At 45.5% G+C, this 23,307-nt stretch overlaps 1 protein-coding gene across 1 annotated transcript in view; it reads left to right on the forward strand.

Annotated features, from left to right (window-relative positions):
- The window catches only part of LOC128334058 (semaphorin-4C-like), a 38,347-nt gene extending 20,496 nt beyond the window's left edge, over positions 1 to 17,851 (forward strand). The window contains exons 5-15 of the mRNA XM_053270305.1: positions 851 to 947; positions 1,212 to 1,322; positions 3,447 to 3,598; positions 4,843 to 5,018; positions 6,824 to 6,968; positions 9,051 to 9,273; positions 11,356 to 11,471; positions 12,061 to 12,218; positions 12,842 to 12,918; positions 15,223 to 15,366; positions 17,414 to 17,851. Coding sequence (XP_053126280.1) covers positions 851 to 947; positions 1,212 to 1,322; positions 3,447 to 3,598; positions 4,843 to 5,018; positions 6,824 to 6,968; positions 9,051 to 9,273; positions 11,356 to 11,471; positions 12,061 to 12,218; positions 12,842 to 12,918; positions 15,223 to 15,366; positions 17,414 to 17,517 — 1,503 coding nt within the window. The 3' untranslated portion in view covers positions 17,518 to 17,851. The remainder of the gene's footprint in view (positions 1 to 850; positions 948 to 1,211; positions 1,323 to 3,446; positions 3,599 to 4,842; positions 5,019 to 6,823; positions 6,969 to 9,050; positions 9,274 to 11,355; positions 11,472 to 12,060; positions 12,219 to 12,841; positions 12,919 to 15,222; positions 15,367 to 17,413) is intronic.
- Positions 17,852 to 23,307: the final 5,456 nt, after the last annotated feature.

Here is a 23,307-nt window from a genome sequence, read left to right on the forward strand (position 1 = left end):
AACCTGTGGAAATCCAAAGCCAGTAGATGCCAGGAGAACCTTTCTGTTCACTCAGGCTGTTTTAAATTGATTTTTTCTATTTTTCTGCTCCTACCTGGAGGTGGTTCTGCTCCTACCTCGAGGCTTGTTTCCAAAAGGTGGTGCTGGGGGGTTACTTGAGCAACCTTGGCAGTTCAATAATGAGCTCTAACCTGTGTTCACTCAGAATTGCCCCCGGTTTCCTCCACTTGCATTCCAGCCGTCTCCCTGCTTGCTTCATTGCCCTCAGCTAAGGTGTAAACCAAGGTGGGGCACAGGTTCTGCTTTGCAGGAGAAGGCACTTAAGAGCAATTGTGTCAACCACCCAAGCAATCTCTCAATTCAGGAGAGCAACTAGAGCTTCAACGGGAGCACCTGCCACACCAGCTGAAAAATCCCCCAGAGCCCTCAGGAATCAATTAGAGTCCATCAGTCTCTGGAGACAGGCCACTTTAATAAGTCCCCCACCCTTACAGAGTGGTATAGCTGCTGAAACTCTAAACCTCAAAAGGAAGTGATCTGACCATGACAAGAGCACAGATAAAACACCCCTCACTTTCAAATCACTATCCTCCCTGCCTAGGTGAAAAAACTGGAACTGGAGTGTGCCCCAGTTCATGTGTTGGACATACAAAGTGTTGGGATAGCCCCCATGGCTATCATGACAGCCATGAAGTCCTGAACCGCCCCAGACAAGGCAGCCTCAACATGACAGAGAGGTTTCCTCTACACGTGGGCATATATGTTTTAAGATATACATTTAGCCTCATGCATGGGAAGTAGTTACCTCAGTCTCATAATCCCCCTCTCCTCCTTTGGATTTCTCTTCCAGAATCTAGACGATTTCTCCATAGTTGAGGATTCCTTGGAAGATGGGAAGGGAAAGTGTCCCTATGACCCAGCAAAGGAACAAACAGGCCTTCTTGTGGGTAAGTTTGTTCTGGAGCTCCATTGTTTGAGCACTTGAGGCAAAAATAAAAAATAAAAAGTTGAAGTTGCAGAGGTGAGTTGCATCACCTAGAGGCTTTGTTATGTTTGTAGTGAAAATATCAACCCGCTACCACCACCTGAGGAAACTTTCAGCCTCCACACGGATACCTAAGCATCTCTGGGTTGCTGTATACACTCAACACTCTTCCAGGGCCACCCACATCCAGCTGAGCTAGCTCCTTCTTTGTTTTCTTTCCATTCAGATGGTGAGCTCTATACAGCGACACTCACCAACTTTCTAGGCAGTGAGTCGGCGATCCAGCGCACCTCGAAAGAAGGCGATACCATTAAGACCGAGGACCACTTATTCAATGGTGAGATGTAGCAGGGTACAGAGAAGATGGTTCTCCAATGTGGGCCAACATGCACATAAATGCAAAACTGCTTCATACAAGCCCATGGTTTTATACGCTGGGTTCCCAGGTTCTCCATATCTGCAAGCTCAGCATTTACAGGATTTCACCTTTCCCACTGGAACTATTTATTTGGAGTAAGTACCAGCAGAGATGTGCATGAAATGAATTTTTCTATTTGCTTTGAATTCAAATCAAATTCTGAAAACTTGTTTTGAATTCTAATCAAATTTGAATCTGACTCGAAAATTTGTTTTGAAATCTAATCAATGAAATTCAAATTTGAAACAATTTGACACTGTTTTGGCATCGCTTTTAACTCATCATGGTGCCTGAATGGTTTAAAAATGTGCCAAATGGCTCTCAAACTGAATTCAAATTGATTGAAGTCAAATGTTGAAAATTCAGTTTGAATTTGAATTTGAATTGCCCTTTTCATGGGTGATTTTATTGGAATACAAATAACTCAAATAACCCAGATTTGAGTTGAATCGATTCAAATTCAAATCAATTTGCACATCCCTAACTACCACCCTCACATTAGAATGCCCCATCCCATCTATAAGCACACACTGAATAGATGGAAGAGAGAGTTACGCATCCATGGCCGTTCAGACTCCGTCTGGACATTAAATTCTGGGGCAGAGAAGGAAGAAGGTGTCAAGCTTCCTTCTACCATGTCAGATCATTGACCTGTCTTGCCCAGAATTGTTACCTCTGATTGAGAGTGGCTCTCCGAGGTCTCAGGTAGGGATTCCTTTCCCAGATCTTCTTCCTTTGGTCCAATAATTAGGGATGGAACTTGAGACCTTCTTCTTGCCAGGGATGGAACTTCTCCTGCGAACTAAACCTGTACTCATCCATTTTGCCATGCTTTCAGTTAGTTCCAGGATGATGAGAGTGGATCTATTTAATAATTACTGTGATTTATATTTTGAAATTTGTTGTAGGCCACCTTGGTGGACCATTAGAGGGGACTGAAAGGCTAGGAAATGGTGGTTTGAATAAATCAATCAATGCTGTATCACAGCAGCTCTACCATGTGAGTTTCCAGGTGTTGAGAACTGAGAAGGCTTCATCCCAGGACTAAGGAAAGCTGATGTCACTCATTGGGTGACCCTGGGCCAATCACTTCTCTCTCAGCCTAAAATACTTCACAGGATTGTTGTGAGGATAAACATAACCATGAACTCTGCTCTAGGCTCCTTGGAGAAAGAGCAGGATAGAAATTCATAAATAAATAAAATTTAGACACTCTGATGTTACTTCTCTACCCCATGACTCTCTGGTGTTGTGTTAGTTTTCTTCTAGGTTCACAGTGAGTATCATGGTTACTTTAAAATTGTGCATCGCGTGCATACGTCAGACGTGTGTGCGTGCACAACATACGCACAAGACGCGCACATGAACAGTCAGGCTTTATGAAGCTTTTTGCCAAGGAATGGGGGAAGGGGTGGCAGGGAGGTACCCTGCCACCCCAAATGCTTTAAAAAAACATGCACACCTGTGGGGGGAAAGCAGCAAGAGGGGCAAGTACACCCTCCCCACCCTTAAAGGTCTACACCCACCCCCCCTACCGGCTCCGAACCGCCGAACCAGCCTCGTGTCTGGACTGGTCCGGAGGCTTTTAGAATGACCTCCGGACCGGTCCGTGCACATCCCTAAGTGAGATGGACCAAGGAGCTGACTCAGCATTAGGCAGCTTATGTATTTGGTGTGGGCTTGGACAGGATTAAGCCAACTGAGTCTTGACAGGATCAAACCAACTGGGTCTTGATCACCAATTCCTGTCATTAATTTTGTTATTAGAAATATTTAAATCCCTGCATTCCATTCCAAGGCAGTCCATACTATATCAAACTACTACATTGATGAGAAAGAATCATTTACACACACACACACACACACACACACACACACACACACACACACACACTCTAAAGAGCAGCTGGTGAAAGCACAACCTAAGCAGCTCCAGAGAGAGACCACAGTGGCTTTTAAAACACAGATATAGGACCAACCTGGCAACACTGATAAGGGGTTTATATGCCAGCAGAATTCATCCTTCTCCCTTTCTGTTTACAGATCCCAATTTTGTGGGCTCGACTTATATTAAAGAGAGTGAAGGCAGTGAAGATGAAGACGATGACAAGGTCTACTTCTTCTTCAATGAGAAGGCCCTGGAGTATGACTGGGAGGTGGAGCAAGTGGTGGCACGTGTGGCCAGAGTCTGCAAGGTGGGCATACGTTCCTGGAGATCCCATTAGTACCTGGGCTGGTCTCAGGGGGTAACTAGGGGAGAGGGGGCCCGTGTTCATCCCTCTCTTGGGCGGCCCCCCCAGAGTGAGGGAGACAATGAATAAAATAGGGAGGGATGGAGCTGGAGGGCCCTCAGGAGCTGGGGGCCCATGTTCTTTGAACCCTTTCAATTAGAGCTACGCCCCTGGCTGGTCAGTACCATTGAAGGAACAAATGCTCATGGTGATTTCTGACGAGGTCTACACCCCTAGGGATGGGAAAGAGCCAATAGCACTGCAAGACACAATTTGTGGCTGGGGAATGGGAGCTGTAATTCAACAACCACTGCCGTTCCCAAGATTGCCTACTCCTGATCTATCCCATCACCCTGTTTGCCACAGAGGTCAACCAGATGCCTCTGGGAAACCCATAAGCAAGAGATGAAAGCAATAAGCCCCCTTCGAACATTGTTTCCTAGTCACTGGAATTCAGAGCTGGTCTCCTTGACAGTTTAAAGGGGGGGAAGTAAAGACGTGGCTCTTCATCCAGGCGTTTGAATGGAAGTATTGTTTTTACTGCTGCTGCTTTGTGTTTTATGTATTACTATTTATTATTATTATTTAAATGGGTTATTAAATGTGTACACAGAGATATTATTATATATTTATATTATTTGAACAGAACAGGAGCACAACTGGTACCTCCGGACTTGACTACTGCAATGTACTCTACGTGGGGCTGCCTTTGTACATAGTCCAGAAACTGCAGTTGGTCCAGAATACAGCAGCCAAGTTGGTCTCTGGGTCATCTCAGAGAGACCATATTACTTCTATCTTAAAAGATCTACACTGGCTGCTGATAAGTTTCCGGTCAAAACACAAGGTCTTGGTTATAACGTTTTGTTGTAAACTGCCCCAAGACTTGTGTTTTGGGTGGTATACAAATATGTTAGATAAATAAACGATAAATAAATCTGTACCTTTTATATTATAATTTTGCATTGTTTTAATTATATTGTAAACCGTTTTGAGATTATTTGAATGAAAAGCTGTATATAAATTGAACAATAAATAAATAAATAAACCTGGCAGGTAGCTATCAAGACCAGTAGCCACTGATGGACTTGTCCTCCATGAATTTGTCTAATCTCCTTTTACAGCCATAGGACACCAGCACACCTTGTGGCAATGAATTCCATAGATTCATTCCACATTGCCACCTAACTATCATTATTTCCATGCAGGGGGACCTGGGTGGTGACCGACTATTGCAGAAAAAGTGGACAACATTCCTCAAGGCACGGCTGGTATGCTCCCGTCCAAAAGAGTTTCTGTATTTCAACCGGCTGCAGGGAATCTATGTCCTGAGGAAGGAAGACTGGCGGGACACCATCATCTTCGGGGTCTTCCGGGCACACTGGTAAGGTACAAAAGCACTGTGCCAGAGCATACTTTAGCCTCTGCTCTTCGAGGGGTGGCTAATTGGCTGGGCTTCTATGTCTGCTGCCGTTCTACAAGGGAGTAAAAACAGGACCAGATGTAGTTGTGGATGCAGAATTCAGCTTCGTGATAGTCTATGATTTTATTTTTAAAAAGCAAGTTTCCAGTCCTTATGAAGATATGCTTGAAAGAGGTGTGTGTGTGTGTGTGTGTGTGTGTGTGTGTGTGTGTGTGTGCACGCGCATGCACATATGTGAGTGTGTGGTCAGAGGGGAAGCCTGCTGAAACCCCTAAAACAAAAAACATGCCAAATAAGATGGGAGGAGAGATGATCTTCTGGAGGCAAGCATGAATTGTCTCCTTTCTAAGCAGGATTCACTCTGATTTGCATTTGAATGGGAGACTACATTTATGAGCATTGTAAGATATTCCTCTTAGGGCAGGCCTGCTCTACTTAGAGCCCTCCCCAGCTGCTTTTGAACTACAACTCCCATAATTCCCAGTCACAGTGGCAAATAGCCAGGGATTATGGGAATTGTGGTCGCTAAGAGTAGACCCCGACTTGACGACACTTAAGCAATCAGTCAAGCAGGCCATCTGCAGGAGGGCCGAAGTCGAGCAGCCCTGCCTTATGGGATGGGGCCATAGTTCAGTGGAAGAGCATCTGTACCAGGTTAACTCCCTGGTATCTCCTGGTAGGGCTGAGAGACCTTCCTGCTTGAATTGCCACTCAGTCACTGCTGAGCTAGGTGAGTCAACAGCCTGACTCAGCATAAAGCAGCTTCCGATGTTCCTAAGGTTTCTGCTGATCAGGGATGGAACTCCACTGTCCTTACCCACACAACCCCACCACTCCACATCTGCATCCAGAACACGATGCAAACAAATCTGAAACCCAATGGCAAGATTCAGAGTGAGAGGAATGGGGCAAGTACACATTATTTGTTTATTTATATTCATTCTGACTGTTATACCCCACTCTTCCTCCAAGGAGCCCAGGGTGGTGTACATGGTTATTTATATCCTCACCACAACCCTATGAGGTAGGTTAGGCTGAGAGAGACGTGACTGGCCCAGAGTCACCCAGTGAGTTCTATGGTTCAACAGGGATTTGAAATCCAGTCTCCCTAGTCTAACCACTACACCACGCCGGCTTGTTATGTACATGGGATGCAGAATCCGGTTCGCGAAGCCCTGGCTTTGCTACCCACTTGTCCTCTCTTCCTGGGCTAAGAGACAGGGGAGCTGGAGAGCAGTTTCTGCCTGCCAGTTGTTCCCCGGGGAAATACAGTTATTATTTTCTTGTATTTCTTGAACGTGCTTATATACCTGCATCTCTGGACAGTCTATAACAAAACAACACAAATTTAAAACATGAACACCTTAAAACAATTTAGAGTTTAAATTTTAAAACAATGTCAACATCTATGAGTCTCATTGAGTCTGGGTGAACAAATGTCTCTTAATCGCCCTCTTAAAAGTTATCAGAGATGGGGATCTTCTTAGTTCAACAGGGAGGGCTTTCCAAAGCCTCCGGCGGGGTGGGGGAAGTGGTTTGGATTAACAGAAAAGGCCCATTCCTGAGTAGCTGCCAGACAAGCTGGTGACAACAGCAGATGGACCTTCCCAGATGAGATTCTCAGTTTTTCTGCAGAATGTATAGAAGTGGGGGAAAGTGAAGGGCAGAGTGGTGGCTAGGGGGAAGAGACCTATGAAGTTGTTTTCATGTGGGTTCTTGGTTAGTCATTGATCTTAACCCTCACCCAATGTCTCCCCCACCCCCAGGGCAGATACAGATATTTCTGCTGTCTGCCAGTATCCACTTCAGACTGTGCTGAAAGCTTTTGAAGGAGCTTACAAGGAGTATAATGAGGACTCTCATAAGTGGAATCGGTACTATGGTGAAGTGCCCAGCCCTCGTCCTGGAACCGTGAGTACCACGGAAGAATGGAGGAGAATGCCCCATTGCCGGCTTTCCTTCTAGGAATGTGCATGAATCGATTTTTGTGACTCGGTTCGAGGTGAAATCAAATCAGCCAGATTCTATTTAAACTCTAATCTGCAAACCCGAATCTGATCAGATTCTAATCAAGTTGGATTAGATTAGATTTGGATTTGGATCAATTTGACATGCTTTTAAAGGTCCAGAGTGCACCAAAATGGGGTGGAAGGTAGGGCCCCATGGGTGCCACCTACCCCCCAAATTTCAAGGACGTGGGGCACTCAGTTGATTTTGAATTAAATTTTTTGTTTTGTTTTTAGTGATTTTGTATACTTCTGCCATAGGGAAATATACAAAAATACTGGGGATTTGAAGCAGCCCTAACCCTAATGCAGATCCCCATCTTTCCTTCTTTCAAAAAAAGCTACGCTCTAGCCCTTGTAGAAGCGGACTTATGGAGATAAATGTACGGTCACTATTTTTGAAGTGTTTGGACTCTTCGGTGTGTAATGACTTTTCCTCATAATGAATCCCTATGAGGATTCCTTACACACCAAAGAGTCTAAACGATTCAAACATTTCTAAAAAATGAACTGAGTACCTCATTGCTGTGTGTGTCTGTGTGTGTGGGGTGGAATTAGTGGCACCCCATGTGCCAACTACCCTCACGACCCGCAAGCCAGTGGGATACTCTATTTTTATAGGAATTTTTGAGGTGTTTAGACTTTTTGGTGCGTAAAGAGTCCTCATAGGGATTCATTATGAGGAAAAGTCATTACACACCGAAGAGTCTAAACACTTCAAAAACGGTGACCACACATTTTGTTCCATAACTCCACTTCTACAAGGGCTAAAGTTTAGCTAGAAAGAAAGAAAGAAAGAAAGAAAGCAAGCAAGCTGGGAATCAGGGGGAATGAATAAGGGAAACTCAAATCTCAAATCAATTCAAATTGAATCTGCGGAGATTTGATTTGAGCTTGAATTTGGCCAGGGGTGACTGGGCAGGTTCATTTCAAGGTCGAATCACTTGTGTCAACCAGATTTGAGTCAAATCGGTTTGACCTCAAAATCATTCACACATCCCTATTTCCTTCCCCAGTCCTAGGGGCAGAATGCATCTATGCTGCTCCCTCCTGGTCTGTGTGGGGAAGACATATTCCCCTCTCCTGATCTGTTCCTAAGTGCAGATCAACATACCTGTATTTCTTGGGGACGCAATCATATGATAATTTTGTCACTGCATTTCTGTCTGTATGCCACTGTAAAGGCCAATTTATCTATTTATTTTTACATTTATATCCTGCTCCTCCAAGGAGCCCAGAGTGGTATACATGGTTATGTTAATCCCCACAACAACTCTGTGAGGTAGGTTAGGTTGAGAGAGAAGTGATGGACCCAGAGTCACCCAGTGAGTTTCATGGCTGAATAGGGAATAGGACCCAGGTCTCCCTGGTGCTAGTCCAGCACTCTAACCGCTATGGCAAGCAGAAGGTTCCAAGTTCCCTCCCTGGCAGCATCTCCAAGATGGCTGAGAGAGATCCCTGCCTGCAACCCTGGAGAAGCCGCTTCCAGTCTCTGTAGACAATACTGAGCTAGATGGACCAATGGTCTGACTCTTATAAGGCAGCTTCCTATGTTCATGCAGCTTTTTATTCCAAATGCATGGGGCAGGCTGCTCTTCCACAGCAGTAAGGCAAGTATTGCCTGCACACCCTCAGAAGCCATATTCTTTGTTTATTACTTCATGTACTTCAGACCTAAGCCTGGTTACATTCCCCTTAGGGGATGGGGCTACTCTGGGAAAAGCATCTGCGTGCTTGCATGCAGAAGGTTCCACATTCGCTCCCTGGCATCTCCAGATGGGACTGAGAGAGACTCCTGCCCGTAACCTCGAAAAAGCCACTGCCAGTCTGTGTAGACAATACTGAACTAGATGGACCAAGGGGTCTGACTTAGTATAAGGCAGCTTCCTACATTCCCATGTTTCTTTAAACCTTTTTCTGGAGAAGAGCTATAGTCAGCTCTATCAGTGCTAAACTCTATAAGGCCTGTGTTCCCTTTTCCAAACAGTGTATCACCAAAACAACCCGGAGTGAAGGCATCTCCAGCTCACTGGAGATGCCAGCCCAAACCCTCGGCTTTGTCAGGAACCACCCATTGATGGATGATGCAGTGAAGCCTCAGGACAACAAGCCCCTGATGTATGTGAAGGATACAAACTTCACCCAGATAGTGGCGGATCAAGTGGAAGGCCTGGATGGCAAAATTTACACCGTGCTGTACATTGGGACAGGTATATGAGATCCAGAATCTGGTGACGGAGGATGAGCTTTGAGTGCAGACGATCCCAGTTTCAACCCCGGTCCCTCCACTTCAAAGTTTCAGATAGAAGGTCTGGGAAAGGCTTCTTCCTAGCTGTCCAGTGGAGACCAGAGTAGACAGACCAATCAATTGATTGGAAATGCCATAGCTCTTGGGTTGAGCACTTGCTTTGTGTGTGCATGCAAATGTAATTCCTGGCATCTCCAAGGAAGATCAGGAAGCAAGGCAGGGAGGACAGCTGGTCTTGTGATCGGATTGAGGTGGGGTGAGGTCAGGAGCCATACAGGAAACCTTATCTAGCTTTTTTGTGTGTGCGAGTCACCCCAAGCAGTAGTATACTGGAGGGCAGTGGCACCATTACCAGTGGACCTTTGAGTAGCATCAAAGTTCCAAATCAATTTAAAAGCAGCCATTCAAGGACGCATAAAAGTCCATTGGGTGTTGCCTGCAGTTTTATTTATTTAGTTAGTTATTCATTCAACCTCTTTTTATACCACCCAAAACACATTTGCAGAGTTAGTTTCTCCAAACTGTCCTCCTTGCATCTTAGAAGTGCAAATTCTTCTCTTTTCTTTTCTCCGCCTTTTGTCTTCTTTGTTTTTGTTGATCACCTTCTTGAGGTGACCTTCTTGTTTGTCTGGCCAACAGTAGCCTTTAGCAATGAATGAGGCATGTATTTTTAACACCGGCTGGTTGTTGTGTGCCAGAGTTACTAATCCTTGTAATTCTTGTAGAATTTTCCTCCCCGCCCCCGTCATAATTGTGTGGAAGAAACGCTGCCTTCACACTGTGTTTATTATAATCCGCATAATTGCTTTATTGATACAAAGACAGTTCCGGCTGAAAATAGGTCAGAGAGAGGCTGTTCAGGTTACAAACCTGGTCAGACCCCAAAGACCACTTGCAAAGTCCAGAACACTGTCTTATCTGGTCAAAAGCGGAAGTTACATAACTGGATTCAAGTTGCTTAAACATTTCAACCAGTTAGCTGTAACAAGGAAGTTACAGTAACAAACCATATTTTCTGTGAATGATTAGTATGCTCCAGATATAGTTTTGCAAAGTGCAGCTGCTGTATCACTGTCTGCTAAAGTGTTATTCAAGTCTCTGTTGACCTTTCCCCCCAAATCTATTTCAAGCCAAACCCCAAACTTGCCATTTCCTGCCCGCCTGCTAAGCCGGCATCTTGGTTTTTCCTTGCAAAGTGTTTCTGCTCAAACAGCTCTAGCATCAAGCTAACAAAATGGCTTCGATATTGTCAAGCAAGTGAAACAATTGGTGCTAGATGACCCAATAAAACAATCAGGTCAGGCATCTGTCTTACCCTGAATAGGCATATATGCATTTCAGCTGGCATATTTGCTTCATATGCACACTGGACACACCAAGGAAACTTATATGTGACTATTCAGGAGCCAGGAAGGTCCTTCCCCTTCACACACTATTCATTGTCGCTTCACAACTGAAGTCACGCACATGACTGTTGAGGGGTGTGGGTTAATCAGCTGAATCTACTCAGATGACATTTTCTCCAGCTTGGAGACACTGGAATTACCAAGCTGCACCCCTGCTGGAGGGGCGGGGTATAAATATTTTAAATGAATAAAACAAATAGTTGCCATTTTATTTCAAACATATCCTTCCAGCCATAAGCACTAGAAATTCCTTTAAAAAAACACAAACAAGCAAGCCATCTATGGTCCAAATGCCCCCTGCTACACACACACCTACCTGTGAATAGTGGTGTTCACGGAATTGATTCCAGCAGTTTGGTTATAATTCAAGCTGAATTCAAACCAGCCCACCAGCCTGTGAACCAGTTCATGTTAGCCATGAGAACTAGAAATTTTTTACAAGCAAGCCAATTATGGTCCCAATACCCCTTGCTGCACATGCACACAAACTCACACACACATTCACATACATACATTCTCTCTCTCTCTCTCTCTCTCTCACACACACACACACACACACACACACACACACACCTGTAAACCCTTCCCTATGATAGCTCCTTTCTCTGACTTTGTGTCCTATTTTGGAACCCTCACAGATGAAGGGATGCTGCACAGAGCGCTGCTCCTGTCCTCAGGTCTCAGATACATGAGAACGCTGATGCTCTCTAACCGAGGCTGGGCTGTCAAGGGTCTGATTTTACACTCTGAGTTGGTAAGCAAGACCCTTTTTGTGGATTGGCATCGAGTGTGCAGAAGGTGGCAGACACCAGCAATGGGTCCTTCCCTCCTCGTCCCTGCCCCCCACCCTGGAAGCCGAGCTGGTCCCTGATGGCACCAGATGATAGGGATGCTGTCAGATACCCAACACCAGGGTTGCTGATACCCTATGTAGGTTGGACCCTATGTCCCAACCTTGTTTACCCAGATGTTGTTGGACTACAATTCCCAGAATCCTCAGCCACAATGGCCTTTAGCCATGGGGATCATGGGAGTTGAAGTCCAACTACATCTGGGTCCCCAAGTTTGAGAACCCCTCCCATAGGCCGCTATGTAGGCCTCATTTCCCTTTGGGTTGATATTTTACCAGAAGATGTCTGCATGTCCCCCTCCCTCCCAGAACCATAAGGGCTAGAAATGTGAATATGCAACAAAAAAAACAAAAGCTCAGTTTAATGGGGTTCCATATTCTGCATGAGGTGTTTTTGCACCATTTAGCTGCCCAGGAAGTAAGATTGTTGGATCAATCTATAAATGCTATTCTGCTATTGATAAGCTTACCCAAGTGTCCCTCTCCTTCTTAGAAAGTGCTGTTAGCTGTCTTCAACAAAAAAGTCCTCCGGATTTCCATCAATGACTGCAGCGCATACGAGTCCTGTGTCAACTGTATTACATCCAAAGATCCCTACTGTGGGTGGAACAAAGATGAACAACGCTGCGTCCCCATTGCTGACTCTGATAAGTGAGTTGATTGGGGTTGGGGAGTGGTCAGTTTGGGAGGGGGAAGAGAACTGTGGAGAGTAACAGGAGAGGCACAAATATCTATCAATCTATCTTTATTTGCAAGCTTTGTGTGCCCTTGCTTCTTATTGTAACCATCAGGCATTAAAACTAAATTATGTTAAAACAAAAAGTACTGTATTGACCTGAACGCAAGACTAGGGTTTTTTGTAATTTTTTTAATATTAAAAATCAAGAGATCATCTTAAGTTCAGAGTCCTGTTCCTTTTGAGTAAATGCAGGTATCACCTGCAGTTAACTTCTACTTTTAAAAAAGATGACCGAGGATGGTTGGAACATTTTAAAGTGAACCTTTTCTGTTATCTGAGGCCAATGATTGGATCTTGTTAAATGTTGCCCATTTCTGTTCAAGGGCAAGTAAAGTGCACCACAAGACAACGGCTTCATTTGCCTAGCAAGCATTGTGGCCGACCGTTTTATCTATCTTCTTTAAATGGTTGTCTGCAGGAGGGCTGAGGTTATGCAGCCCTGACTTATGTCCTGACTTATGCCTTGGTCTGGGAGGTTCGTTCCGTTGTTCTTGTCCCACTACTGGTGCGACATGCTGGCTCTTTACTCTTATAGGTCCGCGATATACCAAGAGTTGGAATCGCCGGTGGATCTTTCATTGTGCGCCACCACCGCCCGCAGCGGCATCCCAGGTCAGCCCTTCATTGGAAGTGCCACCTGCTCCAGCTAACACTATTGTGGTTAATCTTTTTTTAAAAAAAATGTTATACAAATTTTTATTCATTTAACATAAACCTAAAGTGAGACAAGCAGGTGTATCGAGGGGTACAAATCCATCTACCCCCCCACCCCACCCCTAATAAGTGGCCAAGGATGGCAATGTAGTACAACAAGGGAAGGCATTTTTGCTACTACCCTCTGGCATGAGCGCCATTTTCTGCCCCTTTCTTTGCGGCCGCTCCATGTCCTGATAAAGAAGAGACTTCTGGGCCTTCAGCTGGCAAGCTAGACACACAAAAAATAGACTCCACATTCTGACTCTTTGAGGGCCATACTGGACAGCATAGGAACATACATAAGAAGCTGCCATATACTGAGTCAGACCATTGGTCTATCTATCTCAGTATTGTCTTCACAGACTGGCAGCGGCTTCTCCAATGTTGCAGGCAGGAATCTCTCTCAGCCCTATCTTGGAGATGCCGGGAAGGGAACCTGGAACCTTCTGCTCTTCCCAGAGTGGCCCCATCCCTTAAGGGGAATATCTTACAATGCTCACACAAGTCTCTTACAAGTCTCCCATTCATGCTCTCAAAATGCTCTTACAAGTCTCCCATTCATATGCAAGCAGGGTGGACCCTGTTTAGCTAAAGGGGCAAGTCATGCTTGCTACCACAAGACCAGCTCTCCGGCACTTGGATTTGGTCCTGCAAGTCACAATTATTCCCCATGAGCACCTTGGGGCGAGAGCAGGGACTGCATGACCGTTTCACACCTCAATCCAGGTCTTGAGGTTGAGGACGGAAGCCATCTTGGTTATGTCATAGTGGTTAATCCATCACTGACTTCTCCTGGATGTGTGTGTGTGTGTATACAATCCGAGATTCTAGACATGTTATATTTTGATGCCTCTTTGCTTATTAATGTTGACACTGGAAATGGTTGGTTTCTGATATGTTAATACATATGTTTTAACATATACATGTACTTGCACTGAGAACAATGAAGTCGCCAGACACACCTGTATGAGTACATGGGCCCAGGAAAACTGCCCGGCCAAACTTCATTAAACAACACAATTGACAATATCAGCAGAGGCATCAAGAAAGGAATGGGCAGCAGGAAAGCAGATGAGTCAACCCTAATTGCCAGCTAACCAAATTGTGCATTCTACATACCCCAGTCATGTGCCAAATGCACTGCCTTGTGTTGTGACAAAATGAGAAAAGGAGGAGAGCTGTTCTTGTGGCAGTGAGCATGAATTGTCCCCTTTGCTAAGGAGGGTCTGTCCTAGTTTGCATTTGAATGGGATACTACAAGTGTGAGCACTGTAAGATATTCCCCTTAGTGGATGGGGCCGCTCTGGGAAGAGAAAGTTCCAAGTTCCCTCCCTGGCATCTCCCAGAAAGGGCTGAGAGAGACTCCTGCCTGCAACCTTGGAGAAGCTGCTGCCAGTCTGTGAAGACAATACTGAGCTAGATGGACCAATGGTCTGACTCAGTATATGGCAGCTCCTTATGTTCCAATATTCCTGTCTTCTTAACCTTTTTTTACTTAGCAACCAGTGGTGATTCAGTAAAAGTAAATCTCACAAGCTAAAGGGTCCAAAGAGGCAGACACAAACGTTCTTAAGAGCAGACACAGAGGGTTCTTCATCCATGGAGTCAACTCAGCTGTTCAGATCTAACATATGGCAGCACACCTTTGGCCCTCCAGCTGTTGTTAGACTACAACCCCCATCATCCCCAGCCCTAGTGACCAATAGTAGAGGATGATTGGAGCTGTAGTCCAGCATCTGCAGGAGGACCATAAGTGGTGCAGCCCTCCTCTACCATATATACACCTATGCAAATATTATGCCTTATTCTGGATTGCCAGTCATACCTGCCCCTATGCATGGAGTCTACCTTTTAGAAAACATCTCCAAGAACCTTATATGCATTTCTCTGCATATATGCATTCATTATGTTCATACAGTGTCAAAACCCGATGTACCATATATAAGTGTGCATTTTCTCAAAGGAATACAAAGCAGTTTTGTTTGAGATGGTGTTTAATGAGCAAGGGTAAGCAGATATGAAGTCACCTTGGTAGCCTGCTTTTTTAATTGAAAAATGTTGTTTGTTGGTCAGGGTTATTGGTTTTTTAAAAGTGCATTATACACTCCTACACTAAGGGTGGGGGGATTTATTTGAGATGTGTACAACCCCCAGATCAAACCTTCCAGGTGAGGCTGTTTAGCAAACTCAGTTAATCACAAACATTCCCCCCGCCCACAGCAGTAAATGCCCGCAGCAGGAGCGGAGGATACCGTGTCTGTCCAAAGTGTATTGTCAAAAACCAACATGATGCGTGTCACATGGAGTCATCCACCTGTGTCATCAGTAGCCATGGCTTTTGTTTTAGCCGGATGGTGATGAAAGGTGAGTCCCTATGGGAAGGGGTGTCGTGGGATTTTAGCGTAGCAGCAGGCAAGGTGTGGCTCTCCATATGTTGATAAACTACAGATCCCAGCATCCCTAGCCATGAATTGTAGTTCAACAGTGTCTAGAGCAGTGCTCCCCAACCTGAGGTCCTCCAGATATTGCTGAACTACAGCTCCCAGAACCCCAGCTATAATAAATTGTGGCCTGGGGTGATGGGAGTCATAGGCCTGCAACAGATGGACAGCCAGACCTTACCTGCCTGTGTTCTAGAGGGCATCCATGTTGTTGTGATCATCACCATTTTTTCAAGTGGGGGCTACTTTGGCAAAACAACAACAACAAAAACCCTCTTCCATGCAAGAGCCATTTCCCACTGTGCTGACCTCCACACAGTACTGTGGAATGCTGGGTGGGTTCGTGTGGGTTCAGGAGGGTTCGGGTGGGTTCGGGAGGGTTCGGGTGGGTTCGGGAGGGTTCAAGAGGACCTTCCAAGAGAGATGGAGTCCTCTCTTAAGAACTCTGTGGGGAAAGTGCTGGGAAGGGCTGCTCTACCTAACATTCTGTGCACGCCTTCCAAGATGGCTCTGGGGCTCAAGAGGGCTCCATTCCCCTTAATGGAGCCCTCTGGTGCTAGGCAAAGTGCAACACTGCTTAGTAAGGATGGTCAGCTCAGTGTGGTGCCAGGGGAACAGTGTAGAGCAGGGATTCTCAACATTGGGTGCCCAGATATTATTGGACTTTAACTCCCATAATCTCCAACCAAAGGCCACTGGGGCTGGGCATTATGGGAGTTGAAGTCCAATAATATCTGGGGACCCAGCATTGAGAATCCCTGGTGTAGAGTATTCAGCTTTGGCTGAAGTGTCACACAGGTCCAATAAACCATTCAGAAGCTGCACTTCAGGTTGATGGGGGCTGCCACGGGCCCCCGGGCCTTACGAAGAAGAGCACTGGTTTTGTGCAGGAAAAATAAAAATGTCTTGTGGCATCCCAAAGACAAACACACACATTTATTTTAGCATAAACATTCACGGACTAGAGCCCACTTCATCAGGTGCAGGAAGCACGATCTTCTGCTGGCAAGCATAGAGGAAGTAGAAATCAGTGAGATCCAGTCTGGCTTCGAAACTATGCAATCCGGCTTCAGGCTTGAACAAACTGGGCCCAGTCCAGTTCGGCTATCAAACTGAGCTGAACCGATTCGCAGGGCAGTTCAGGAGCATAGTATCCTTGTAAAGGGGAATCTGGTGAGGATTCATCTTTACAAATAAAGGGGGCTTTCCTAATATAAGGTGGGGGGCAAACAAAAGACCGGGGTGGCAAGAGAGAGTCTCTGGAGGTGGCGAAGAGTCTCTGGAGGCAGCAGGGGGCGGTGACGTTGGCTCTTCCAAGCCCCCTGCCGGCCTCCTGAATGACAGCACAGGCTGGCTGCGGCCTGGTTTTGGCCTCTGCACACGCTTGGAGGCCATTTTTGTAACCTCCGCACATGCACAGAGGCCATTTAGATCACCCTGCAAATCTTGTGCTGAAGCAAACGGCCTCTGCACCTTTCGTGGAAGTCACAAAAATGGCCACATATGCACAGAGGCCCAAACTGGGCTGCAGCAGACCCAAGCTGTCATTTGGGAGCCTGGCAAGGGGCCTCAAAGAGCCCCTGCCCGCACCTCCCAGTGCCTCTGGAGATGCTCCACCGCTGCCTGGAATTAAAAGGTGGTAAGGACTCATTTGCTCCCCCCCGCCCACCTTATGTTAGGGAATCCCCCTTTACTTGTAAACGGGAATCTTCTCCAGATTCCCCTTTACAATTATACCCCCAAACCAGCCCGCAAACCAGTTCTTAGAACCGGGGCTGGTCCAGTTCAAATTCAGACTGGCACCCTTCTTTCCGAGGATGGCCGGTTCAAACTTGGACCTCCCAAACCGGGCCAGCTTTCACACCCCTAATTAGGATTTGAAATATCACCCGCAACACCATTTCTTTATATTTATACTTCCTTCCCCCCCCCCCCCCGCCACCCACACCTCTCTCTTCCTACCATTGCAGATGGAATATTTCGACATATTGAACGGGGCTGTATATTTAAATGTGCACTTTCAAGTGGGGATGTTTTCCGGTGTTGTCGTGATAGAAACTTCTGCGACATCTGACCCTAATGATCTACCATCAACGCCAACTTGAGGGTCGGATTCTGGGGGCTGCCATAGCTCTCTGATCTACTCCCCACTGCTTTTCACCCCGACCCCCTGCTTGTGTCTGTCCTTCCTGTAGCTTGAAGCTAAGCTTGTGAGAAGCAGGTTCCGCTCAGTTCAGTGGGGTGGACTTCCTGGAGGGCATGCTTCAGATCACACCTCTAATCAGATCTGGAGTGCAGACTTCATTTCAGTCCCTGGAGCTTTTGTTATTTTCTGGAGACCATTCACTGTCTGCCTCTGGGACCCCACGTACATTTGATGAAACATATTAAACATATTTATGTGCCCATTTCAGTGTTCAGTGTTTGTTGTATCCCATCTCCAAGGTGGCTTGCCAACTTGAGATCCGAATCGATATTGGAACAATGTCACCTCTTCTATTTGACGAATCGGTCAAAGCATCGTTATCGGTCAAGGCATCACCCCATAGGGTATAGCAGCCCATAGGAATGTCGGGAAATGATTGAAATGGCTAAAAGTATTATTTTAAGTCAAAGTGGGATGGCACTTTCGGGCATGGTAGACCTTTCTTAAAGCAGATGGCGGACACTCGTTAGGGCTTGATGCCACCCTTATTTCATCTAGAAGTGCCAGGGTTTCTTTGAATCCACCTTTCACCTTTCTACATTGCTTAGATCCCTGCTACACTTGGATTCTGGGAGGGATTGGTAGCTAGGCCCCTCTGAGAGGACTTGGTCCCCCATAGCGCAAGGTGATGTGTGCTGTGCTTAGACATGGGTGAGAATATTCTCCAGTCACCATTTCTTGAACCTTCTTCATCTGGTTCAGAAATGGTTCAGAAAATTCTTCTTCAGTTCACACATTCTCACCTCACAAATTTCTTCACACGTGACTAATTTACGGCATGACCCCCGATCTGCTGTGTATGAACCTCTGTCCACACAGTTCCTGAGCATGTGTATACATGCTCAGCTTGTTCATAAACTTATGAAATTAAATGGATTCTATCAGCCACTTGTGAAGTGATTCCCTTGTCCTTTTATAGAAAGCATGCAACAATCCAAGAAATCTCAATTGTTTCTGTCCCCCTCAATGGGGACTGGTCACTATTATTGTTTGGTTTCTCTCTTCTTCTGAATGAGGATCATGGGGGGGGGGGAGTTCATTCCTGGAAAGTCAGCTGCTGGGCTGAAGAAAAAGACTCTCATGAGCCTTTCAGAGAATATTCTAACACCCATATTCTCTCCCCCCGCCCCCGAGATATTTTGGAGAATATTTGGGGAGCATATTCCTCCTAAGTCTAGAATCCCAGGAGGTGCTCCCCTTCACATTTCTGCTTTGATGAGAGGCTTTGCTTCTGCACGGACTTCACTTCCCAGGTTACAGGAAGACGGCTGACAGTTTTTGATGCAGCCAGGGAGGGATGCACTGAGCCCCAGATAGTACGAATACAAATACAACAAATATTTGCATCCTGCTTTGCAACAAAAGTGTCCAAAGTGGTTTACATATATAAAAGTGTTTGCCCTGCTAACTGGGCAAAAAGGCACCTTTTTAATGTGGCGATTGTTTTTATTGAGCAGGGGGAGAGTAACTGGACCTATCCACCCCCAGCACTGCATCCCTCCAGTGACTGTTGCTGGTGTCTATCTGATGCTTCCCTTTAGACTGTGAGCCCTTTGGGGGGACAAGGAGTCATCTTATTTGTTTGTTATTTCTCTGTGTAAAGCGCTTTGGAAACCTTAGCTGAAAAGCGATATAGAAATAGAAATATTTGTTGTTGTTGTTTAAGAATAAATAAATTAAATTAAATGGCTCCCTGTCCCCAAAGGGCTCCTAATCTGAAAAGAAAATATGAGGCAGACACCACAATGGCCACTGGAGGGATGCTGTGCTGGGGATGGATATGGCCAGTTGCTCCCCCCATGCTAAATAAAGAGAATCCCCACTCTAAAAAAAAATGCCTCTTTGCTCAGTTGGCAGAGCATAGCAGCAAAGCCCCTTATAATGGCTGAACTAAGACCTGAGGTCTGGGCACGTGCTGAACTAGGAGCACAAAAGAGAGCATGCAATACTGCTGCTTAGTGGAGTGGAGTGGAAGAACCAGTCAAAGTCCCCTAATAAAGTATTATTTTGATGTCCCTCCCCACAAGCACTGTGATTGGAAGGGAACAGAGACGCAAATGAACCAATTACAGCATATGAGCATCTGCAAGCCTGAGGAGGCAGTGAAACAATGTGCAGTTGCCGGAGATGTCAGTCACATAACTGCTCTTCTTCCCTTCTCAGCAGTTCTCCTATATGGCACATTACCAGATTCAAAGAGAAAAACATTTTGGGTGGAGTAAAAGCAAAAGAGAAAAGTACTAAATAGCCTTCTGGTCCTCTATGGCAGTTCAATCTGATACGATATGGAAAATACTATATCGGGTGGAACCAATGTTAGCCATTTTGCATTGAAAACAATACGATGCAAAGTGCTGATGATGAGGACTGTATCAAATTGGAGATGATTATTGTCCCTATTTGATGCACAGCCCTAGTAATTATATGTTTCATCCCTTGCATCAAAAATTCCTTGGCTCTATGGGCCAGTATATACAAAGATCAAGAAGTGTCAAGCCTAGGTGTCATGAGAGTGTAGAATCCTGGCCACTTCCTCATCCACTGGCAATATCATATCCAAACCAATGCTGGATGAAACATGATGTGCATAGAGTCTGTTTGTGTAAAAAACCAATGCATCAGCCTGGGTTGCCCTTCCAAGTTTATGAGGGCTAATGATTGTACAGTCTCAGTCCTTTCTCAGTTTTAGGTTTGTAGAGCCTCATATGACTCAGTCCTGCTATGTGATTGTTCATCAGCGAGTATGTAATTTAATTTCTGACATGGTAAAAAAACCAGACCGTGAGGGACTCAGGTACAGTATGTGTGAAGATGATCATATAGATGGAAGTAGGGGTGTGCATGGAACCTCTCCAGGAGGTTCAGTTCGAGTTCGAACCGGCTGGTGGTTCGGTTCGTGCATAGAACCGGGTTGAACCAGTTCGGCCCAGTTAGACCCAGTCCTACATACTTGTAAAGGGGAATCCAGTAAGGATTCCCCTTTACAAGCAAAGGGGGGGCCCTATGGGGTTGGAAAAGAGGGGGAGAGGGGTAGGGCAGGAGGTCTCCTTATGTGCCACATGGCTCCTTGGCTGTGGCTCCTCAGTGGCAGTGGGTCTCCTGGGCCCCAGTGGCACTCCTCCCATCAGCGCAGGCCAGTGGGAGCCCGATGGGGGACAGGCATTTTGGAGGCCTGGTCCAGTTCCAACCTGAACCAGTTGAAGCAGGCTGGTTTGAAGCAAACTCAATTGGATTCAAACCAGTTCTGCACATTCCTAGATAGATTCAATAAAGAGGCCAGCTCCAGTACCTCAGTTTCCTCTTGCGTGCAGAAGATTCCAAGTTCCCTCCCTGGCATCTCCAGATAGGGCTGAGAGATACTCCTGCCCACAACCTTGGAGAAGCCGCTGCCAGTCTGGGTAGACAATCTTGAGCCAGATGGACCAAGGGTCTGACTCAGTAGAAGGCGGCTTCCTATGTTCAGTTGCCTCAGCAAGCAGATTATTGGGGTGTAGAAAACACTGTAGAAACAAGCAAAAGAATGCATCTAGCACTAGATGGAACATTTCATAACCTTCTCCAGTCCCAATTAGATATCATCCAAACCTTTGTAAGTCCATAACAGAAATCTTAATGAAAAATCTGGTGAAAAGCTCTAATACAATAGATTGGTCTATAAGATCAGCATCCAAAAAATGCATTATTTGAAGTAAACAGAAATACAATCTGAAACATACAATATGAAACCTGCTAATTACTTTGATAAGCTTACAGTAGCAAAATACAATAGAGCCTTCACACCTTTGACATTTTATCTTCTGTTGTGTTTGAAGGCAGGATTTAAACACAGGATTTAAGGAAGACAGGATTTAAACACTCCCTTATGTGGAGTGGTTATGTCCTTGCAAGTCAGGAACTATGGAGACATTATCCCATTTGTTATTATACCATAGTTTCTACAAGGACACTCGTTATTAATTAATAGTGCCCCTCCTAGCAAATTACCCTGGCCACCAGGATGATTTCTATGTTAGCCATCTTTTATCTGATAGCGATGACAAAATTACTTATGCAGTCGCTAAGTTTTGTCATGTTGCCATTAGAATTTGAAGTAAGAGTGTATCTGTATCGTTCGATTTCATAAGGTTTACAGATACCTAGATGAGTTCATTGTTACTGTTTGAGCTGTACGTATATATTTTTCTGGTCAGTGACCGTAAATAAACAGAACTGAACTACAATAATAAAACAAGGATTTTAAGTCTCAAGACCTACTGAATTAGTACAAGTGCCGTTCTAGGAAACAAGCCTCTGTATCGAAGCTTTATCACATTCGTGTTATCTCATATGGAGGCAGGAGCTGGACCACGGCCAATAATTGAAGCCGGTTCATAGGTGGGAAGCTGTTCTTAAGATATGCTGGTCTGAGACAGTGTAAGGCTTTAAAGATTGCAGTTGGTACACAAGATAAAGAGGAGAAGGTCACCAGGTGCAGGTCTGGGTCCAGCAGGACAGCTGTCGCTTCAGGGAAAGGGCAACCTCATTCCAAAGAGGCAGAATCCAGGATAAAGAGATCACCTGATCAATAGGGCTTCTATCTTGCCTGGATTAAGCATCAGCGAGTTCATCCAGTCCAAAACTGCTGTCCAACACTGATTCAGAATTTCCGCAGCCTCCCCAGAATTGGAAACAAGGGGTTCAACTTGCCATCATCTTCATATGAGCCCTAGCCCAGGGGTTCTCAAAGTTAGATCACCAGATGTGGTTGGACTACAGCTTCCATGATCCACAGCCCCAATGGCCTCCAGCCAGAGGCACTCTTACCCCTAGACTTCAGGGCCCAAGTCCAGGGCCTCCACACACCCTGAGGGCCTCCAAAGCCTCTTTAGGCTATCCTGGGAGGTATGGTCACAGTGCTGTGCACACTGGCCTGTTCTGTGCCAAGTGGCCAAGTGTGACAACTGTGATTGTGCTGGGTGCTTTAAAGATAGAGGAGAAAGTGGGGAAAGTAATATGTGGGATGGGAAATATGTTAAGTTGCATGTTGAAATGTTTCTGCTAATGCATATTGGCATAAATATACCTGTTTTATATTCTTACATTCTGAGGAGTTCAGTTGCTGTTTCTGCCCTCAAGAACCCATGTGTTAAAACACTGTATGTGTGTGCCACTTGTGTGTGTGTGTGTGTGTGTGTGTGTGTGTGTGTGTGTGTGTGTGTGTGATGCTTAACTTGAGCGGGGAGGGGCTCTAAAGGCCTTTAGGTCCAAGCTCCAAAATTACCTAGGTGCACCTCTGCCTCCAACCATGAGAGCTGTATTCCAACAGTGTCTTTATTTGGACCCAAAGTTGGGAATGTTATATTCATGATAGAAAACATGTGATCCTGTGGCTTATTCACGTCACTCCCCTGCTATTTATATTTACCATGTCCTGAAGAAGGACATGATCTCTTCCCTGAGAGCGAAACTGAGACTTCACTTCCAAGGGAATCATTTGGGTAACTGTAATGGCGCCCCGCCTCTCAAAGTACAGGACATGCCAGCTAAAGATATGAGAGACTAGATTCACTGTGTCCCTGGCATGCATTTGCACAATATTCTAATAGATAACTAGTTCCGTCCCAAGATATAAATCCACCTTTGTTCATCCCACAAGATGGTGTATCTGGTATAAAAATC

Source organism: Hemicordylus capensis, chromosome 8, assembly GCF_027244095.1.
Source record: "Hemicordylus capensis ecotype Gifberg chromosome 8, rHemCap1.1.pri, whole genome shotgun sequence".
Classification (NCBI taxonomy): domain Eukaryota; kingdom Metazoa; phylum Chordata; class Lepidosauria; order Squamata; family Cordylidae; genus Hemicordylus; species Hemicordylus capensis.